This window comes from Scatophagus argus, chromosome 2 (assembly GCF_020382885.2).
Source record: "Scatophagus argus isolate fScaArg1 chromosome 2, fScaArg1.pri, whole genome shotgun sequence".
Taxonomy (NCBI): Eukaryota; Metazoa; Chordata; class Actinopteri; family Scatophagidae; genus Scatophagus; species Scatophagus argus.
In genome coordinates, this window is record NC_058494.1 from 4,893,845 (window position 1) to 4,911,591 (window position 17,747).

The following is a 17,747-nucleotide window of genomic DNA, read 5'->3' on the forward strand; positions in this document are numbered from 1 at the left end:
ACAACCAAATACTTCAACAATGAGAATGACTAACAAAATACAATCCTCTCACCCATCACAGCTACAAAACTCAAGGGGTTACTGTCTAAAGTACAAGATCCAGTATTCTGTAACCTGAGCAGCCTCTGTCAACAGTGCTGAGCCTGCTTATCACCATCATATCATTTCATACTAGGTGGGCGACTAACAGTAGGAATTTCCCCATTAAGCATCTATAATAATATATGAGGAAAACAGGACAGTAATAAAAAGAGAGCTGCTTGAACAACAGAAATTCTACCCTGGAATAATATTTTTGTCAGTCAATTGCTGACAGACAAAGAAAAGACAAGACAACACAAGACAAGACAACTTTATTTGTATAGCCCATTTTTACAAGCAGTTTGTCTCAAAGGGCTTTACATAACATCAGAGCAACATCTTCTGCCCTTCGACCCTCACATCGACTAAGGAAAAACCCCCAATAAAACCAGACAACCACACACTCACACATAATGTACATGTTTTTTGGGATTGTGGGAGGAAGCCGGAGTACTTCGAGAAAACCCACGCAGACACAGGGAGAACATGGAAACTCCACACAGAAAGGCCCAGACCGGGATCCGAACCTGGAACCTTCTTACTTTGAGGTCATGCCATATCACTGAGCCATATCACCATCAGAACAAGCAGTACCCACATCCAAGATATTCTGGTTTCAGTTTTGCACAGTGAGAGGAAGTGGCTCACCCACCTTTATATGTCAATGTGCCAGACAAAGTCATGCTGTCACAAAAAAAAAAGAAAAAAAAGAAAAAACAAATCAAGGGTGTGTTTTGTTGCTTATGAACTCAAGTTTTAATTTTTGAAATGAAAAAAGTTATATTTTGTTTTTCAAAAGTCAAACAGTCTGACTCAAAGCTCACATACTGTAATAAGGTCAGACTAACATGTCCATGCCCCCTAATGTCATGATTATGTAAATGACTGGGAAAAGACCTCCTAACGATGTTTTAATTCAATCAGGTCAACAGAAACCTGCTCTGGGCTGGACCTGCTCTGATTTCAAGGAGCAATGTGACCAGAGTTGGTTTAACATAATTATATGACAGATCACAAGTCCCCCCCGTCTTCATAGATGAGAGAGCAGCTTCAAGGAAGTGTGTGTTATCTAAAATAATGTATGACACAATATACAGGAGACCAATTCAACCAATGCTGTTAAACTGGAAATGCAAGAAATGTTTTTCTGCTACGTCACTGGACTTTACAGAAAGGTACATTGAATATATCTCCCATGCACAAATGTTATTGATCAGGCAGAAGTCATCTCCCCTATCCACTCCATAGGTGTGAGGTTGGCATGTCGGAGTTTTAGATTTTCTCAAGAAGAGTGTGACAAGCAATTTGTGAAATAGAAGTCAGAGTTGTTTCTATTAACTTGCTTGTTTAATCACACTCCAGGTGCATGAATGCTGCCAGTTCATTTTGCGGGGTGTCCCATGTACAGTTTTAAATCCTACTAGTCACGATGCTTACAGAGAGAATGCAGTTTGAAGAGCTGGTTCCACAGCATTGCAGAGACAAAGCTTGGTGGCCATCTGTGCAGGAGCCTCACACTTGCAAGTGTTGAAATCACCTGATGCAATGCTGCCATTAAGAACAGCCTTCAGGTGCACAGGTGAGCGTGGTAAAGCTGTCAGATGTTGGAGTGGCATATGCTATTAATCCCAGTGCTTAACAACACATACACGTTGTCACGACTTGACAGGCTTAATTAACTGACATTGCCAGCTAGGACAGGTATGATGAATTCATTGTCTCAGTAGCAGGGTATAAAGTCATCTCCACCCATGGTAAATATGCAGGTGCTCTTTTTATGATGAGCTCCCACAGAGATGATTAAAAACATACTATAGATTACAGCTTTAATAGCTTTAATTACATCCCAATTTTCAAACGCAATAATATCACCCCAAATAGTCAGCTACAGCACGGTTTATGGTCACAGCAAAATGTGTGGAATGTGTGGTGTCCATTCCAGCATTGGGCCATGATTGATCGTGAATCATCTGATCACAAAAAAACACATTGTAAAGGATGGGAACAAATTAGCACAGAATGTCCCAAAACCAAAGTCCTGTTCCAACATGTTCTGAAATTCACTGCACTTCACTGCAAAGAGCACAGTTGCCCTAACAATAATGATAAAGCTAAGAGCTACAAATGATGCACAAGCCAAAGACAGAAATATAAATGAGCCCTGACAGTGATGAGCAGTGCAGTGACTTCCCCCATTTCATGTGAACAGCCTCCTGTACACGTTGTTTTTATGTATAAATAATTTTTTCACAAATGTCATTTTAACACTGTCAGATAAGACAACTGCATGTGTGGGTACTGTTCAACAACATGCTGATGGTGCACAATGAGAAAATAAACAGAATCAACAATACATCCCAATTTTATGCCACATATTGACTGTATACAATATGATCTATAAACTAACTGTAATATTTTATATTATATATTATATTATATTGTTTTCACTGTTGAATACTGGGGAATTTACCATTTTGCACTTGCAAGAAATGATGCAATATGTGCACTGTTAAACACTGTTAAGCTTAGAGAAAGCAAAACGTATTTCCAAAGGTTTTAAACGTTTTTCTTTTGTGAGGTATTGTGAGGTTAGAACTTTCTCACCACCATCCACAATGAACTTGAACGTTTTATGGAATTTGTTTTTAAAAACAGGTGCGCATTTTCAGTATTGTGTTGAATGCTTTGTCCACACAAATGAAATTTAATGAGGAGCTGCACCCACGATTAGGAAAACTGTAAAAGGTAGAAGAGGAGTATGATGCATGTTACACATTGTTTGGCTACAGTATGATTATATGAGAAAACGTTACTGTTTTCATCAGAAATAATCAGGACTTTTTGCTCAAGTACTAGATGCTGTGGGGATTTTATTGAGAGTGAAACCTCAGAGATTTCAGGACCATGTCAAAATCAATTGTCCAGTACTGTCAAAATAAATCACAAAATGAGGCAGTGAATAAGGCAATTAAGCATCTATGAACAATGATGATATTGTCCTGACACAACATTTACAGAACTCACGTGCTGTTCTCTTCCCTTTTTCAGTAACTGAATAAATAAAAGTTTATGAGCTCAATGCACAACTATACTGAAATGTTTCAGTCATCCAGTTCATTTTTTTTGTCATTGCTGCGTTAATGATCAGGACAATGTCGCTAGTAACCCTGGCAACACTGGTAACTGGATTAAAAAAGTAAAACACTATGAAGGATTTGGTTATTTGTATTGCTGTTTCTTTATTTTATTACATTGTTTTACAATCAGTGTTTCATTCAAAGCATAACAAAACACAAACAATAAAATAAATGACCTCCCCATTAGTCACTTCTCTAAACACTTCCCTCTCATCGTCACTTCTACTTCACTTCACTTTTACTCCCTTTCCGTCCTCTCCACCTCTGTACTCACTGTCATGTCTTTGTTCTCCACTCATCAGGAAACGTCCTACTCCAGGGCCTGAGGGCGTGCTGCCAATGCTAGCGACAGCCTGCGGAGCGCCCCCTGGTGCTGGGGGAACTCTTCACACACGTGGTGCAAGATGGTGCTGGTAGCATGCATATGCTCCATCTGGCACTGCAGAGCAGCTCCAACGGATTCGCTGGTGGACGAGGCTTGGTAGCTGCCTTCGCGCACCCCCTGCAACCTCTTGGTCTGGCTCTGTAGAGCCACGAGGAGAGCAAGGTTCTAGAAGGAAGAAAGAATACAGAATGTATGTAGATACGGTTTGTGCTTTTGAAAATGTACACACAATGTGGAAGAACAATGAGTTGTTTCCAGTATTCTTGGTGTGTTGGAGTGGTTTCCATAAGTGGAAACTTTGAAGTCACTAGTTCCACACATTCATGAGACTGAGGGCGTATATTTCAGTCCTTGATGGACACTGGCTTTGCACATACCAGTTTAATGTTATTTTTACTTTAATAGATTAAAAAATGAATAGGGTGTGTGTTGTGTTATATTTCAAGACAACAAAGAGTCAGTGACACACACAACATAGGTACAAACCAGTATAGTATATAAATGCACACAGGAAACCAACATAAAGCAGACATGCAGCATATTTACAGGATATCATGGAAAAGTATGTGCTCCTCACCCTGTCTTTGCTGTCCTGGAGATTAACGAAGTCAGGGTCAAGGACGTAACTTGTGCCGCATAGTTCTATCAGCTGCTGCTTCTGCTGCTCAAGCCTGTTGCTCACACTCACCTGGCTCTCCTGTAGCTCCTTGATCATCTGCTCACACTCTGCCACACGCTAAAGACATACACACTGCATATAAGATAACTGAGCAACATGCTTCAAACATGAATACAGACATGTAAAATGTCCCCCATGTGCCCTGCCTTGCGTGTGTCCTGGATGTTGCGCTGCAGGCCCTGTACGATGCGCTTCAGCTCGCCCTTTGTAGTCTGTTTGTGGGAGCTGTGGGCCATGGCCTCGCGACGCAGAACAATGGTCTCCCTCCTTGCCACTGTTGCTTCACTCTCCCTCAGCAACTGCTCCTGCAGCTTGAGCAGCTGGTTGAGTCGCACCTGCACAGACAGACAAAAAACACAAATGAAAGCAAAGAAATTACTAGGTTATGATGACTTTATTGAGTTACCTTTTAAAGTTGCTTTAGAGGCCCAGACATTCATTTTTGCTCACCATAAATGTTTGCTTTACCCAAACCACAGCTGTGATTAAAAAAAAAAAAAGTTCACATTTTTGCTGGATTTTCAACAGATTATAGCTTATAAATTAGGAGAGATGACAAGTTAACAAAGGGTGTCCAAGTCTTGATAAAAACTAGGATCTGTTTTAGGGTACTTTTGCAAAGTGCTCTTAAAATTTTATTGTCTCCATGTAAATACATGTATGCACATGCTAAGGCAAACAGCTGGATGGCAATTTAAGATTACAGTTTATTGTCTAGTAAAATGTAAGCGTAGTGTGTGCTGTGTGTTTACCTCCATATGGTGTATCTCAGTCTTCATCATCTGGATGTCTCCCTTTCCCACATCTGAGTCCACAGCTGAACGAGTCTCTTTCATAAGTTGTATCTTCTTCTCCCACAGCATAATCTGCCGTCTGTGGGCCACACGTACACAACAAAGGACAGGGGTAAAAAACAGTACACAGTCATGTGAGGTATGAGCTGTTAATGTAGAGGGCAGGAATGACAAAACAGGCTGATACTGAGCTGTCAATAACTGAATGACTTTATTCCAATAAATACGAATTCATTAATGGGAAAAAATGTCACATGTCAATTGTAAAATGTCAAATGTAAAAGGCCAGCAATGATTTGTAAGACTCTGTATGAGTGCCATACTGCCATAGAAATATGAACTCATATTGAACAAGCAAAAAATGAGTTTGTGACTGACTCAGCCTCCACCAGACTGTTGAGTAGTCTCTCTTTTTCCTCTTGGGTCCTCTCGAGTTTCATCTGCATTTCAATAGACTCCCGCTCTGCCTCCTAAACACATTGTATCACCTTTAAAAATGATTTACTATTAAAGTGGTAAAAAAGAACAAAACTAAAAATGACTTGAACAAATATGTCATGCCTTAAGTCTGCAAAGGAAGTCTGTCTCGGTCAGTGCATTCTCCTGCTCCAGCACCAGGCTGAGCTGTCCGTTCTTGCTCAGCAGAGTGTTGAGCTTCAGCAGGTCTCCTCTCAGCATCTTCACATTCCTCTCCAGCTCCACCTCCTCACACAGCTCTGCTTCAGTCTGACCTGTTGAGGATAGAGTCGTTTAATAGGAGCTCATGCACCAGTGCACAGGGAAGGTAACAGCATGTATAGATAATTTTACTCTAAAAACAAAGTAGTAGCCTGTTTACAACTTTCTGACAACTGACAATGTACCTATTTAAGCACACGTTTCTTTAGATTACCTACCCTGCAAGCGTATTTTCTTCTGCTGCATGCCAGTGTACTCGGCCTGCAGTTTGAGCATGTTCTTGCTGTTGGCTTCTGTCTCCTGGGTCAGTTCAACAAGAGTCCGCTGTCGTTTCATCCAGAGCTGCTGGTCACTCTTGATATTTGCTGCCAGCTCCTCAGTCTGAGCCATTAATGCCTGTATCTTGATTTGCAGAGGACTCAGGTCCTCGTGCTGGGGATGAAGACACACAAATTACAAAGGCGGCATGCAATTATTATATTTTTCTGAAATAGTTTCTCACAAATTTCCATTCCACGTAAACAGCAGACAAACAGGTTTCTCTCACCCCAGTGCTGGCTGTGATTTGATGGATCTTTTTGTTATAGTTGGTGATAGTGTCTTGCTTCTGTCTGATGTGGGTAATAAAGGAGGAAATATTATCCTGGTTAAATGTCAGTAACTTGTTGTACTTTGTGATCTCCTCATCTAGGGCCTCCTGGGTGAGAGCCAGGCTGTCCAGATGTTGGCTGACCTCACTGCTCTCCAGTCCCACTGCCGCTATATTGTTCTCCAGCTGCCACAACTGAGAGATCTGAAGGGGAGGACAAAAAAATGCATTACCTTTAAATATCTTTATCCTTAGCATATAGTGCATGTGTTGTTTGTGCTGTTTTTTTAATGTTCTATCTTCAACACATTGTACTTTAGCATTTTTTGCATCCTGTTTGCTGCTCAGCTTACACAACCCTCCATGGTCTCGATAACAATGTGTTAAATAGGCTCCTCTCTGATTTGAAGAATAAGAACACATGAAGTTCAGTTTACTCATCATGAGGAGTACTCTGCAGCCTGCAAAACAGTTTTATAATTTCTCCTCTGAACAAAACTTTTCAAAGTTTGCAAAAATAACCCTGGTGATGCCATCAAGGTCATCTCAGTGCAAGCTTGAGACCTTAATTTACAACAGAATACCTGAGTAACAAGCTAGAGATGTGGAGTTTGAAATGAATGGGTATCTATGAAGCAGAGGAAGTCTATTTAAAGATGCTATTGAGTTGCACATTGGGGAATGTAGGATTCAGCTTTTTGATCTTGAAACAAACTAAGCACTAAAAGTTAAGATGTCTTGGCTTCTGTTGCTGATCATTCTTTATAAAAATCTGTTTCTTGTGAGTTTCAAAATTTATGGAAATTTTATGCTTTAATAAATGGCTGGAGCACTCCTTCAAATAAAACTGACCCAGTTAGAAACTCAAGGTTTAAAAAAAAAAATACTGTCTATATTTAATAATATGATAATGTTAATGAACCTGCACCTACTGACTAAACAGTGCACAAACTGCAGTCTGAACCAATCTGAATGCTTTTGCTAACTAAATGCAATACTTACCTTCTCCTTCTTGAGCGTGGATATTTTGCTGGTGAGCCTTTGCGAGTATTTGGCAGCCCTGTTGTGGGTGAGCTTCTGCTGCATGTGGGTCATGATCTTGTCCTCTAACTCCAGACGTACAGTGCTCTCTTTCTCCAGCTGCCTCCTCTGATCGTTCACTTCAGCCTGCTGGGTACTGGTTTCCTAAAACATTGATGGAAAAAAAATGGAGAGCGGAATGGTTGCAAAGGAAAGGAGAAGGTTGAAAGACATTTTAATAGCACACCTCTGTGGATAAATTTGATGCAGAGCTGTCGAAACAGAAGCTTTAGTTTTCTGGCTACCTTGGAGAGTCTGGCGAGGGTGAGCTCTGTTTCCCTTAGTGTGAGGAGGCAGGTGCTGTAGTGGCTCTGCAGAGCCTCTTGTTGGGCCTGCTTCTGACTGATCAGCTTTTTGGAGGCGGTACAGTCCATCTGGGACCAGTTCAGCTGCATAGTTAGTGTTTCATTTTTCTCCTGCTCTTCAGTGATGGATTTCTTGTAACCTTCAGTCTCTCTGTCCAGCAAGATCAGCTGGTGATTGATGGTGCTGAGGTACACAAGGACAGCAGGAAAGAGTGAATAGATGCACGCTTTCATTTTGATATTTGTTTCCTTGTAACCTGTTTAAACCTTAGGTTATTACTGTCTCTTCTAAATCTGCATTGTATTTTCTACCTGTTGTTCACACACATCTACATATATTGAAAAACGTGAATTCTATTTTAGCATGTGACTCCAGTTTTTTATTTTGATTTCGTCTTTTTGGTTTAGCCTGAAAAGCAGAAACACCATCAATCCCCAGATGCTATTCACACACCATGGCGTGTGGGGACATGGTTAGCAATAGGTACACTTGAAACACGCTAACACAAGTGGATCAACAACATATTAATATTCATCCTCCTCTTGCCCTTATTCTCACCTCACGGCCTCCTGCATCGCACTGAAGGCCTCATCTCGTCTTCCTATTCCCATTAGGCTGCTGCTCCACTGTTGCAGCAGCTGTTTACGTGCCATAGCCACAGACTCCATTTCCATTTCAGCCTACACAAAGATATGTGGACATGTTCTGGGACTGATGTTGTATAGATATTTCACCAACACTCACAGAATATGAGAATGTTCACTGTATAAGATACTTGATTTTGATTTAGCAAATGAAAAATATTTTGTTGTTAAGTTGTGTGAGACTGATTGAGTCCATCATCTTCAGTGAATACTATACTGTCATAATCAGATATTATGTGTTCTTGTTGTCACTTTTCAGTTACTGCAAAGACCAGACCAATTTGAATTATTGATTAAAATAATAAGCAATTTGATATATTTTAAAACTGCACTAATCAATATCTTTTACTATATCTATCATTAACAATGGATTAAATGATTATGTATAATGTGACATTGCAGTGTAATTTTTCAGTCATTCCAGCAACTTTTAGCTCAGGTCAGCAGGTAACAGCAAACAAAAACAGTGACTAGCTGGTGACAGAAAGTGCAGCATATAATCCAAATATTTATCTCAGCAGTTGAGCTAAAAGGAGATTGATCATTGGGCTAACATTTTTATGTGGACAGAAATACAAGTTCAAATGTATGATGATGTTCCTTTATATACACTGGATGCCTAAATATATTGTTAACCACAACAACTTTATAAGATGATCATTGGTCAGTTTTTTCCTTACAACTAGAAACCCTGCTTCAAGTGATGCAAAACTATAATAATGAAGCTTTACAAATTCCTGCCATTTAAATGCAAATAGTTGCAGTATCTGCAGTAATTTATAGTACTTTTTTGGTAATTAAAGACACTGATAAGTATGTACTGTCTTATGCCATAATATATTTACCTCAGAGAGAGCCTCTTTAGCTGCCTGCGTCTCCTCTGCTTGAGCACTGACTTGGGCCTCAGACATAGCTATCTGCTGCGTCAGCCTCTCCATGTCCTTTGTGAGACGCTCTATATACAAATCCTGATGACAAAGGAGTATTTTCAGTCAATATCATTGAGTCAATCAATGATCAAGCCTAATACAGTCAAAATACTTCAATCTGTCCACCTGCTTCAATTTCTGCTCTTCAGCCTGGTTCTTCTCAGCTCCTGCTTTACGTCTGACATTCTTCATAGCTTTGATGTTAGAACGCAGATCTTCACTGACTCCTTGTGTAAAGATCAGATGTAGCATCAGGTTGTCTATCTCCGTCTGTAGTTGGGACACTATGGAGAAGAGACAGAGGAGATGACACAATGGCTGGACTAGCACTAGTGCTGCCTTGCTGTTGCCTTAAACAGGCTGGTTTTAAAAGTCAACATGATTATACACCAATATGATTCATAATTTTCAGAAATAACAGGTCAGGCCTAGTTTTACCAATATTTGGCTCATATTTCCATATTAAGTAAAGTACTATCAGTTTGTTAAAGTTAAAGTAAATGATGCATTAAATGGGAAGTCAGTCTCACCACTGGCTTTGGCTTTGTTGTCCTGGTTTGTAATATTGGAATACTGGCTCTTCATTTCCTCCAGCTGAAACTGTGCCTGCTGGTGTTTAGCTTCAGCCTGTTCCTTGGTATGATGACGGTCCTCCAGCCTGGTCTGAAGCCTGGCCAGCTGCTCCTGAATCCTGAACATCTCAACACCTGTCTCCAGAATATGGTTGGCATCTGTCTTCTCCAATGCCAGCTGGGGCAGTGGGAGAAAGAGCACAGGTAAAAACCAGAAAACAAATTGTTTATCATTATGTCAAACTCTGTGTCTCAGTTTGATTCTGGTTCCCTTATGCCTCCATCCACATTCTTTATCACAGATATTTTTTGTTCTAGGTAAAGTAAGGTAATTTCAATTTTTTGTCAACATTTTACAGTTGGGTAATAAATGTGTATATTGTATGTAGAAGATCAATTAAAAAGTGCAAATTTAATTTATATACAGGTCAACAGCACCATCTTGTGGACATATTGAGACCTATAGATGCAAAGTGAGGAAAATTTCACCTCTAAGTGCTTATGAACTACATGTTATTTGTTTCTGTGTATGCAATTAATAATGGAACAAAGAGCAAAGATTAGAAAAGAACATAAATAACCCAAAACAAAAAAAATTTGTTCCTAGAACCTTTTCCTTCAGTCTCAGGTTGATCCTTTCCAGCTGCTTGTTGAGCTGGCCGCTCAGAGCAGCTTGCTGCCTTTTGACCAGGGGCTGACAAGAGATCAGATTAAACATGGTGTCAGTTAATATAATGTTTATATATTCATTGTGTTACAGGTGCAAATTCACAGCGATGAAAGCCCAAGCTAACCTTCTGCAAAGTGTGACCATTGCTCCTAATACACCAAGATATTAAGAACACAGATAACAATACCCTTATTCTCTTTGAGAAGTAAGACAAAATTTAGGCATATAAATAACAGCGATTGCACAAAAAGTGAAGGAGAAGTTACAGACATGTTCAGCGTTGAGAACAATGAACTCGTCCTCATCCTCCTGCAGCTCCTGATCCTCCATGTCTTCTGATGTGTTATGGTGAAACAGAGGAAATAAAAGACTTTCCTTAACCAATCAAAAAAGTCAAATGTGAAAAATTATAAATATTGCAAGGTGATATAGAACTTTTTTTGTATTTGGCTGAGTCTTCCAACTGGATATACACTATAAAGACAAAATTATTGGGCTATCTGACCATTACACCAACAGGGACTTAAATGACATCACAGACTACAGACAACTATGCAGCTATAACAGCTTAAACTCTTCTGGGAAGGCTTTCTGCAATATATTGTGTGTTTCTATGGGAATGTTTACCCATTAATGCAGTAGAGCTATAGTGAAGTCAGACACTGATGTTGGACCAAAAGTCCTGGCTCACAGTCTCCATTCAAGTTCATCCCAAATGTGTTGGATCAGGTTGAGGTCATCCAGACTCATCCAACCATGTCTTTATGGACTTTGCTTTGTGCACTGGGACACAGTCATGCTGGATTAGAAAAGGGCCTTCCCCAAACTGTTGCCATAAAGTTGGAAGCAGAGCACTGTCCAAAATGTCTTGGTAGTATTAAAATTTGCTTTCACTGGAAGTAAGGGACCAAGCCCAACCCCTGAAAACAGCCCTAAAAAAGAGGTGTGTCTGGATACTTTTGTCTATATAGTGTATTTGTGTGTTCAACACTTTTGTTGATGTGTTTTCTCTTTGTTCATTAGGAACAATAGTTCATATATAGTTTAAGTCGGTGAAGGTGCTATAATCTTAAACATAGTATCCTGCTCTTGGACAATAAAGTTTCCTGCATTCAAATTAATATCAGATTTTAATCGACCATTGAACTAATGGATCCTTATCAAACCAGTCTCAGTGTTTATTTTCCTTAGGAAGATAAATGATGCTGTATTGAACTGTGTTATGCTGTGTCTTCTGACCTGAATTTGTGACTACAGGGGAGTGTTCATCAGCACCACTGTGGTCAGGGTGAAGTTCTGGTCCTGACCTATCCTGTGAACCAAACTAGAACACAGACAGGAGTATAAATGACTTTGATTATGATTAGAACAGGGTATATTTTTAGACACACATTACAACTGAATTCTTTGTTAACTTAAATTATGTACATCACAGTACCTGGGCATAAGACGGAATAATTAAGAAGAAGAATCAGCTTTGATTGGCAGTATATTTTTGCATTTCTGCATTTAACCCATCCTCAGTTGACAATACACGCAACACCCAGCAAATCACATGCAGTGAGCACACACACTGGAGCAGTGGGTCGCCACATCAGGCGCCGGGGAGCAATTATAGGGTCAGGTGCCTTGCTCAAGGGCACGCCAGCTGTTAATTATTAGAATTATTATCTATTGCACAGATGACACACGGTACCTCTTGAGCAGGTGGGGCAGTAGCTCCGTAGTCCTCTGTGGCTTCGTCACTTTCATTCTGCAGCTCGCCGTGTCTCTCCTCTTGGCTGGAGCCTTCTTCATCTCCAGTGCTCTGCATTGGACCTGAGGTTACGAACAAGTGGTTTAGTTATTTTTGCATATTTTGACACGTAATTTTCTTTCCTCTAACTAACTGTAACGTAACAAATATAGATTGTAATTCTATTAGCTCATGCTGCTGTTTCTTCAACTGAAACTGTAGCAAACTCTTTCTTTTCTTTTTTCTCCATATGTGTGCGGTACAAAAAAACACCTCCAAAGCCAATATCAACGCATGCTAGCATGCTATCTCAGACGTAACTCGCTAGCAGTGAACCAGAGTATAATAACAAGCATAGACACGGAGCCGTTGAGGAATATATTAACCCACAATTCCAAGAGTAGGCAACCAACCTCTGCTAAGGAACAAATAAAATAAATAAAGTCTGTAACTGAAAAATATAAATAGTAATTTCCTTTAATTTTAACAACACTTGCATACTCACCGGCGCAGTATTATCACCGACAGTCAAGCACTACCGTTGCTAGGCAACCGTAAACTTCCGTTGGAGGAGGAGGCGCAGTGCTGATCATGAGGACCAGAGGGTGTGGTCAGTTCAGGCAGCTGTCTCAAAGCACAAGAAATATGCATGCGTGTGTCGGTCATCTCCAACTGGTGAAATACTAATATTAAAATCATCATCAGTATACTGATATGACCACATTCTAAACGATGACAAGGTGGCATTTTTCTGACTAATGAATGCTTTCTTTTTAACATGCTAGAAAAAGATTTTTTTCAACGTTGAGCAAATAAATAGAAAACGAGTGAGATTGCTGCTATTCGGAATGTAAAATGTGAAGAAAAAAAACCTCACAAAAAACAACATGGCTTTCATTGACAGATTTATTTTGCTCTATAAATAAGGCAAATATATAATCGCTGAATTTGGCCTTAGAATTACATGTTAATTTGAAAAAGTCATTAATAATTCACAAATACAAATCATAGCATATCTTCATATAGCCTCAAAAATCCCACTTCATTCTGTTTATTCCAAAGAAGTTGACAAAAATACAACCACAACCCATCTCATGTAATCATTCAAAAACAAATACTTAACAAAAAGTAACCAAGACATAAAGGGAAAGACAATCATTCAGAAAAAAAAAATCCATTTCATGTTACAGTGCTTCAGTATCCTAAGAGAGAGAACAAGGTAAGAATTCCTGTAAACAAAGTTAATGCAAGTATTGTAGCACATTTGTAAATAGTACCTTACAGTGCTATGTCATAACAGGATGTGTACCTTTGAGCAGAGGGGGTGGGAGGGAGGGACAGAGAGAGACAGAGAGAGAGAGAGAGAGAGAGAGATAGAGATAGAGAAAGAGAGAGAGAGAGAGAGAGAGAGAGAGGGGGGGAGGGAGGGAGGGAGAGAGAGACAGAGAGAGAGAGAGAGAGAGAGAGAGAGAGAGGGAGGGGGGGAGTTATGTCTGGCAACATAGGCCTAATCAAAGGACTTAGAACTATGAAAGGGTTAAAAGCGTATTTTAAGAAAGGAAACCTGTAGATAAGGATATACATTCTTGGCAACAGATGCTCTACCATACAGTATGTACATTCTTATTAATCTTCACCTAATCATGTACATACAGTATGGCAGGTACAGTCTTTTTTAAAGCACTGTCACATATCAGAATTGGCCATTTAAATTCACTTCCAACAATATCATTATCAACATTAACACCAGTAGTCTATATGATGTACAGAAAAATACACCAACTGGTACTCCATAAACCTAATGATTGAATGACACATGAAAAAAGATATGCAAGATGATAGTGTTTATCACATGAAAGCAAATAGAAAACCTTCACTTATATTTGTGCAATAATTTGCATACCACAGTCAAAACTATCATTCAATAATGACAGGAATCAAATACTATCCATACATACATTCAACAGACGTGTTAGAGGCCTTGTACTTCTCACTAGATATACACTTTTACATGATATCTATACATCATATCATACTGCAGCGTACTGTAGCCTTTCAATCATTCCCCTTTTCGTGTTATGGAATTTTCATAATGAATTACACTTTTCCTAGGTAATGTATGGCTACTCTTAAACTTTATTTCCATATAGACATGGATAAGGGTATCATTGGCATAAAAAGGAGGTTTTGGCAAATGAAGGGAGGTGTTAAGGGTGTGGTCACAGCACAAATGAATACTGTTAACTGCTAACACCATATAAAAACCTGCAGACATAAAGCCACTTAAAGGTTTCACGTAGAGATGCACTGATCTGATTTTTTTAGTTCTGACACCTAAGCCTTTGGACTTGACCCATATTGAGTACTGATCCCATACCAGAGTATAATTAATGAAGTGTATGCCTCTCTGTGGAAGCCACTGGGATCATTCTGTTATGTATAAGGCAACATTGGGTTGACGTAAACATTGCTTAATTAACTTTGCATGATAAGCTGTAACAATTAAAACATAAATGTCAATGTACTGAATTATTATCTATTAAAATAATATTATTTGATAGCGGATCCAACCAACTGAGTAAGTATCGGAATGACACCTGACATCAGTATCGGTGCATCTCTAGTTTTATGACAAAGTACATAAACCTAACATCAAGTATCTGAGCTTTTCCAGTACACTTTGTTAACCTGCTTACACTTTATTATTTCTCCACAATGGAATCAACAACTTGCAGTCACACACTAATCATTCAATATGAAACACCTCTCATTGTCAACATACTATCATACAGGGATAGCATGCTTTATTTCCACTCTCTAGCCTTTGCAGAATCGACTGTAAGGTATCTGGTGAATGCTTTACATCAATGGACATTACAGAACATTATGTATTTATCTATTTCAATATATTCGCAACCCCAATTCTGAGCCAAACATGACTCTCTTCATATTTCATCCCCTATTCAGTAGGTTCTTACTGTTACATAAATCCTTCAAAGACAAAAGCCTTTTCTTCAGGCAAGATAAATACTAACGGACAGAGCAGCAAGCAATAGTTTGTTTAGTGTTTCCTTGGACAACTCTATCTTATTCCATTAAAATTCATCTGGTAAATGAGAAACTCACACACTGTGGGAATGTATTTGTATTAGCGTCTGACCTATGGACTTTGGTTCCAGTTACCATTTCAAGACTTCATAAGCTCTAGGAAATACTGTAAACAATCTTCATGGCTGGGTTGTGCTGTCCCTCTCTGCCTGGGAAGGCTCTGGGTCAACTGCGGGACCAACTAATGGTCCACCGGCTGTGCGTGGGTCCATGGCAGAATGCATGATAGTTAGCCATACGTCATCCATGTTTGGCATTACAAAGATTTTCTAAAAGAGGAGAGGGAATAATGAATGGACAGTAAGTCTAGTAACTCTCTCAATTTTCAGTATTCTGGATTCATGTAATGTCTGGATGTCATGTCTTCTCATGTGATGAATTTTAACCACAAACAGCCAGAATATAACAGGCAGCTTGAAAACATTTGTTTGGCATGCTTTCATTCTAGGATCATATGAATACCATAAAGATGGCTTAGGTGATTGGGATTCTTAATATTGTTATGTTGTAATATTGGTGAATGAGGAGCTAAATGTAATTCATCCACTGAACGTACAATGGGATGCTCACACCAGCAATTATGGCAGCCAAATTATGGACCAAATGCAATTCATTTCAGTGGAATCGCTGCAGTGAATAATGCAATGAATTCAACTTTCTGGAACTTCTGTCTTTGGTGGTAATTTTTTGTTTATATCTCATGTAGTTTGTCATTAAATTAAAAAAAACAAATAAAGAAATAGATGTGGCTGGGCACCTTCTCTCTGACTTACAGAAGCTACATGAAGTATTTAGCAGTACCTGGAACTCCTGGTCCAGTTTTTTCTCTATCCAGTCTGTAACATGAGCGAGAGTGACTTCTCTTTCTCCCAGTTTGGGTCGTGCCTTCAGTTCCAGGTGAGGCGGTGTCCTAAAGCCATACCTGCAACAGAAAAAGCATAAACAATTTACTTACAAACTATTAAAAATTAACATTGTAGCACTGACTCTAGGCACCGCCAGCAGAGGGCAGTGATGTATTGAACAAAGTGCCATATCAAATGTCTCATTTGCCGTGCAGTTAAAAGGTAGAAAAAAATTAAGAGTAAACCATCAGTCCTTAACACTTACACATAAAACTACATGTCTTGAGTTGACACAAGAGAGGAAAGAGACATTTATTAGTCATTGCAAAACCACTGCTATCTGCAGAGTTGGCTGTGTTTTACATCTTTGGGGGAATTCACTTTGTAAATTGTGCAATTATGTAGCCGAGATGCAACAGTTCCTGCACTTACCATATCCTGTCGGTGGGTGGAGGGGGAATGTTGACAGCCAGCATTCCTTGGAGTTCCTGCACCTCCACAGTGAGCAGAAGCGGTGTGTTGGACACTTCCTCCATTTTCTTTTTGATGAACTCCGTTTCTGTCGCCTTCTGGAAGTATTTGGACTTTGTGATCTTGTCCACGAAGCGCATGATCTTGCTGGGTTTGTGGCCTCCAGCCCAACTTTATTCAATAAAAGCACAGTTGAAGTTACACACTAAGCTGTGTTTCCATTAAATTTAATGATTTTTTTTATCTGACAAATAAATGGATTATGTTGTCAGTAGAGTGAAGAGATTTAATAATTCATAAAGTCTGCCAACATATTGTTTTGTCTTCTGTCTCAATTAAAATAATTCAAAAAATAATATTTTTTATTGTGAAGCCTGCGCTAACATAAGGTATGAATGTTTATGTTTGTAACAGGAAAGCTTCTGTCTCCACTTTTTTTTCTTAAATGATCATTAGAGGAATATCTTTATTCCATAGTCTCGTGACCATGGAAGTGGACTGAGCCCAGATAAAGCAGATCAACTCATTCTCACCCCTCAGCTCCAGCAGCGTCATTTGAGAGTTCTGAGGAATCTTCCTCATCAGACGAGCCTGCACTGGATGACTCCTCATCACTATCGGCTAGGCAGTAAGTACGTGGCCTGTATCTGGACACACAAAAACAAACCCAAATGGATTAGGGCGAGCACAGACAAAAACACGCACACTGACACATGCACATAGTGCTGATGTGTTTCTTAGAGCCTAAATTCTACTGTACTGTACCAACAAAGCAGTAAATAAATGAGATGTAGCAACAGAAAGAAAAGGGAGCTATGACTGTGCACATCCATGACTGCTCACACACAAAAACAAGAAACTCCTGGAAACATTAGTTTTCAGAAAGAATTCAGTATATTAACATACAAAAACTGCTGTCTTCTGCAGTTTCAACTGTACTGAACCTTCAGATGTTAACTGAAGTGAAACTAAATCCGAACTTGCTTCCTTATGAAGACCAACAGAAATGAGCTCACTTCTTATTTAATGGCAAACAGCGTAGCC

At 39.4% G+C, this 17,747-nt stretch overlaps 2 protein-coding genes across 7 annotated transcripts in view; both read right to left on the minus strand.

Moving 5' to 3' along the window:
• Positions 1-3,300: 3,300 nt before the first annotated feature.
• On the minus strand, positions 3,301-12,952 carry ccdc40 (coiled-coil domain containing 40). 2 transcript variants are annotated; one of them, XM_046402908.1, is made up of 19 exons: positions 12,785-12,952; positions 12,241-12,362; positions 11,784-11,868; positions 10,815-10,876; positions 10,485-10,568; positions 9,833-10,052; positions 9,429-9,586; positions 9,219-9,341; positions 8,288-8,409; positions 7,669-7,912; positions 7,346-7,528; positions 6,302-6,547; positions 5,973-6,186; positions 5,638-5,807; positions 5,455-5,546; positions 5,035-5,155; positions 4,429-4,617; positions 4,181-4,339; positions 3,301-3,768 (listed from the first exon to the last, which is right to left on the minus strand). In XM_046402908.1, exons 2-19 carry the CDS (start codon positions 12,355-12,357, stop codon positions 3,529-3,531), a joined length of 2,829 nt encoding a protein of 942 aa, XP_046258864.1. In that variant the 5' UTR covers positions 12,358-12,362; positions 12,785-12,952; the 3' UTR covers positions 3,301-3,528. The 2 variants fall into 2 exon arrangements, with proteins under 2 accessions (XP_046258864.1, XP_046258858.1); XM_046402902.1 differs by having other exon boundaries at positions 10,815-10,879; positions 12,785-12,951.
• Positions 12,953-13,167: 215 nt separating this feature from the next.
• LOC124066493 (testis-expressed protein 2-like) overlaps positions 13,168-17,747 on the minus strand; it is a 38,320-nt gene continuing 33,740 nt past the window's right edge. For 4 of the 5 annotated variants that reach the window (XM_046402944.1, XM_046402929.1, XM_046402921.1 and 1 more), the window contains 4 exons: positions 17,237-17,350; positions 16,665-16,874; positions 16,189-16,309; positions 13,168-15,656 (listed from right to left, as the gene is read on the minus strand). In XM_046402944.1, coding sequence (XP_046258900.1) covers positions 15,507-15,656; positions 16,189-16,309; positions 16,665-16,874; positions 17,237-17,350 — 595 coding nt within the window. In that variant the 3' untranslated portion in view covers positions 13,168-15,506. The remainder of the gene's footprint in view (positions 15,657-16,188; positions 16,310-16,664; positions 16,875-17,236; positions 17,351-17,747) is intronic. The other variant, XM_046402950.1, reaches the window with a different exon arrangement.

Excerpts from the sequence above, each read along its gene's own strand:
- ccdc40 (XM_046402902.1), bottom strand. The coding sequence starts at position 12,357 with ATGCAGAGCACTGGAGATGAAGAAGGCTCCAGCCAAGAGGAGAGACAC. Across the intron at positions 5,808-5,972 it reads GAAGAAAATACGCTTGCAGG|GTCAGACTGAAGCAGAGCTG; the intron begins GTAGGTAATCTA and ends TATCCTCAACAG. Across the intron at positions 4,340-4,428 it reads ACATCCAGGACACACGCAAG|CGTGTGGCAGAGTGTGAGCA; the intron begins GCAGGGCACATG and ends GTATGTCTTTAG.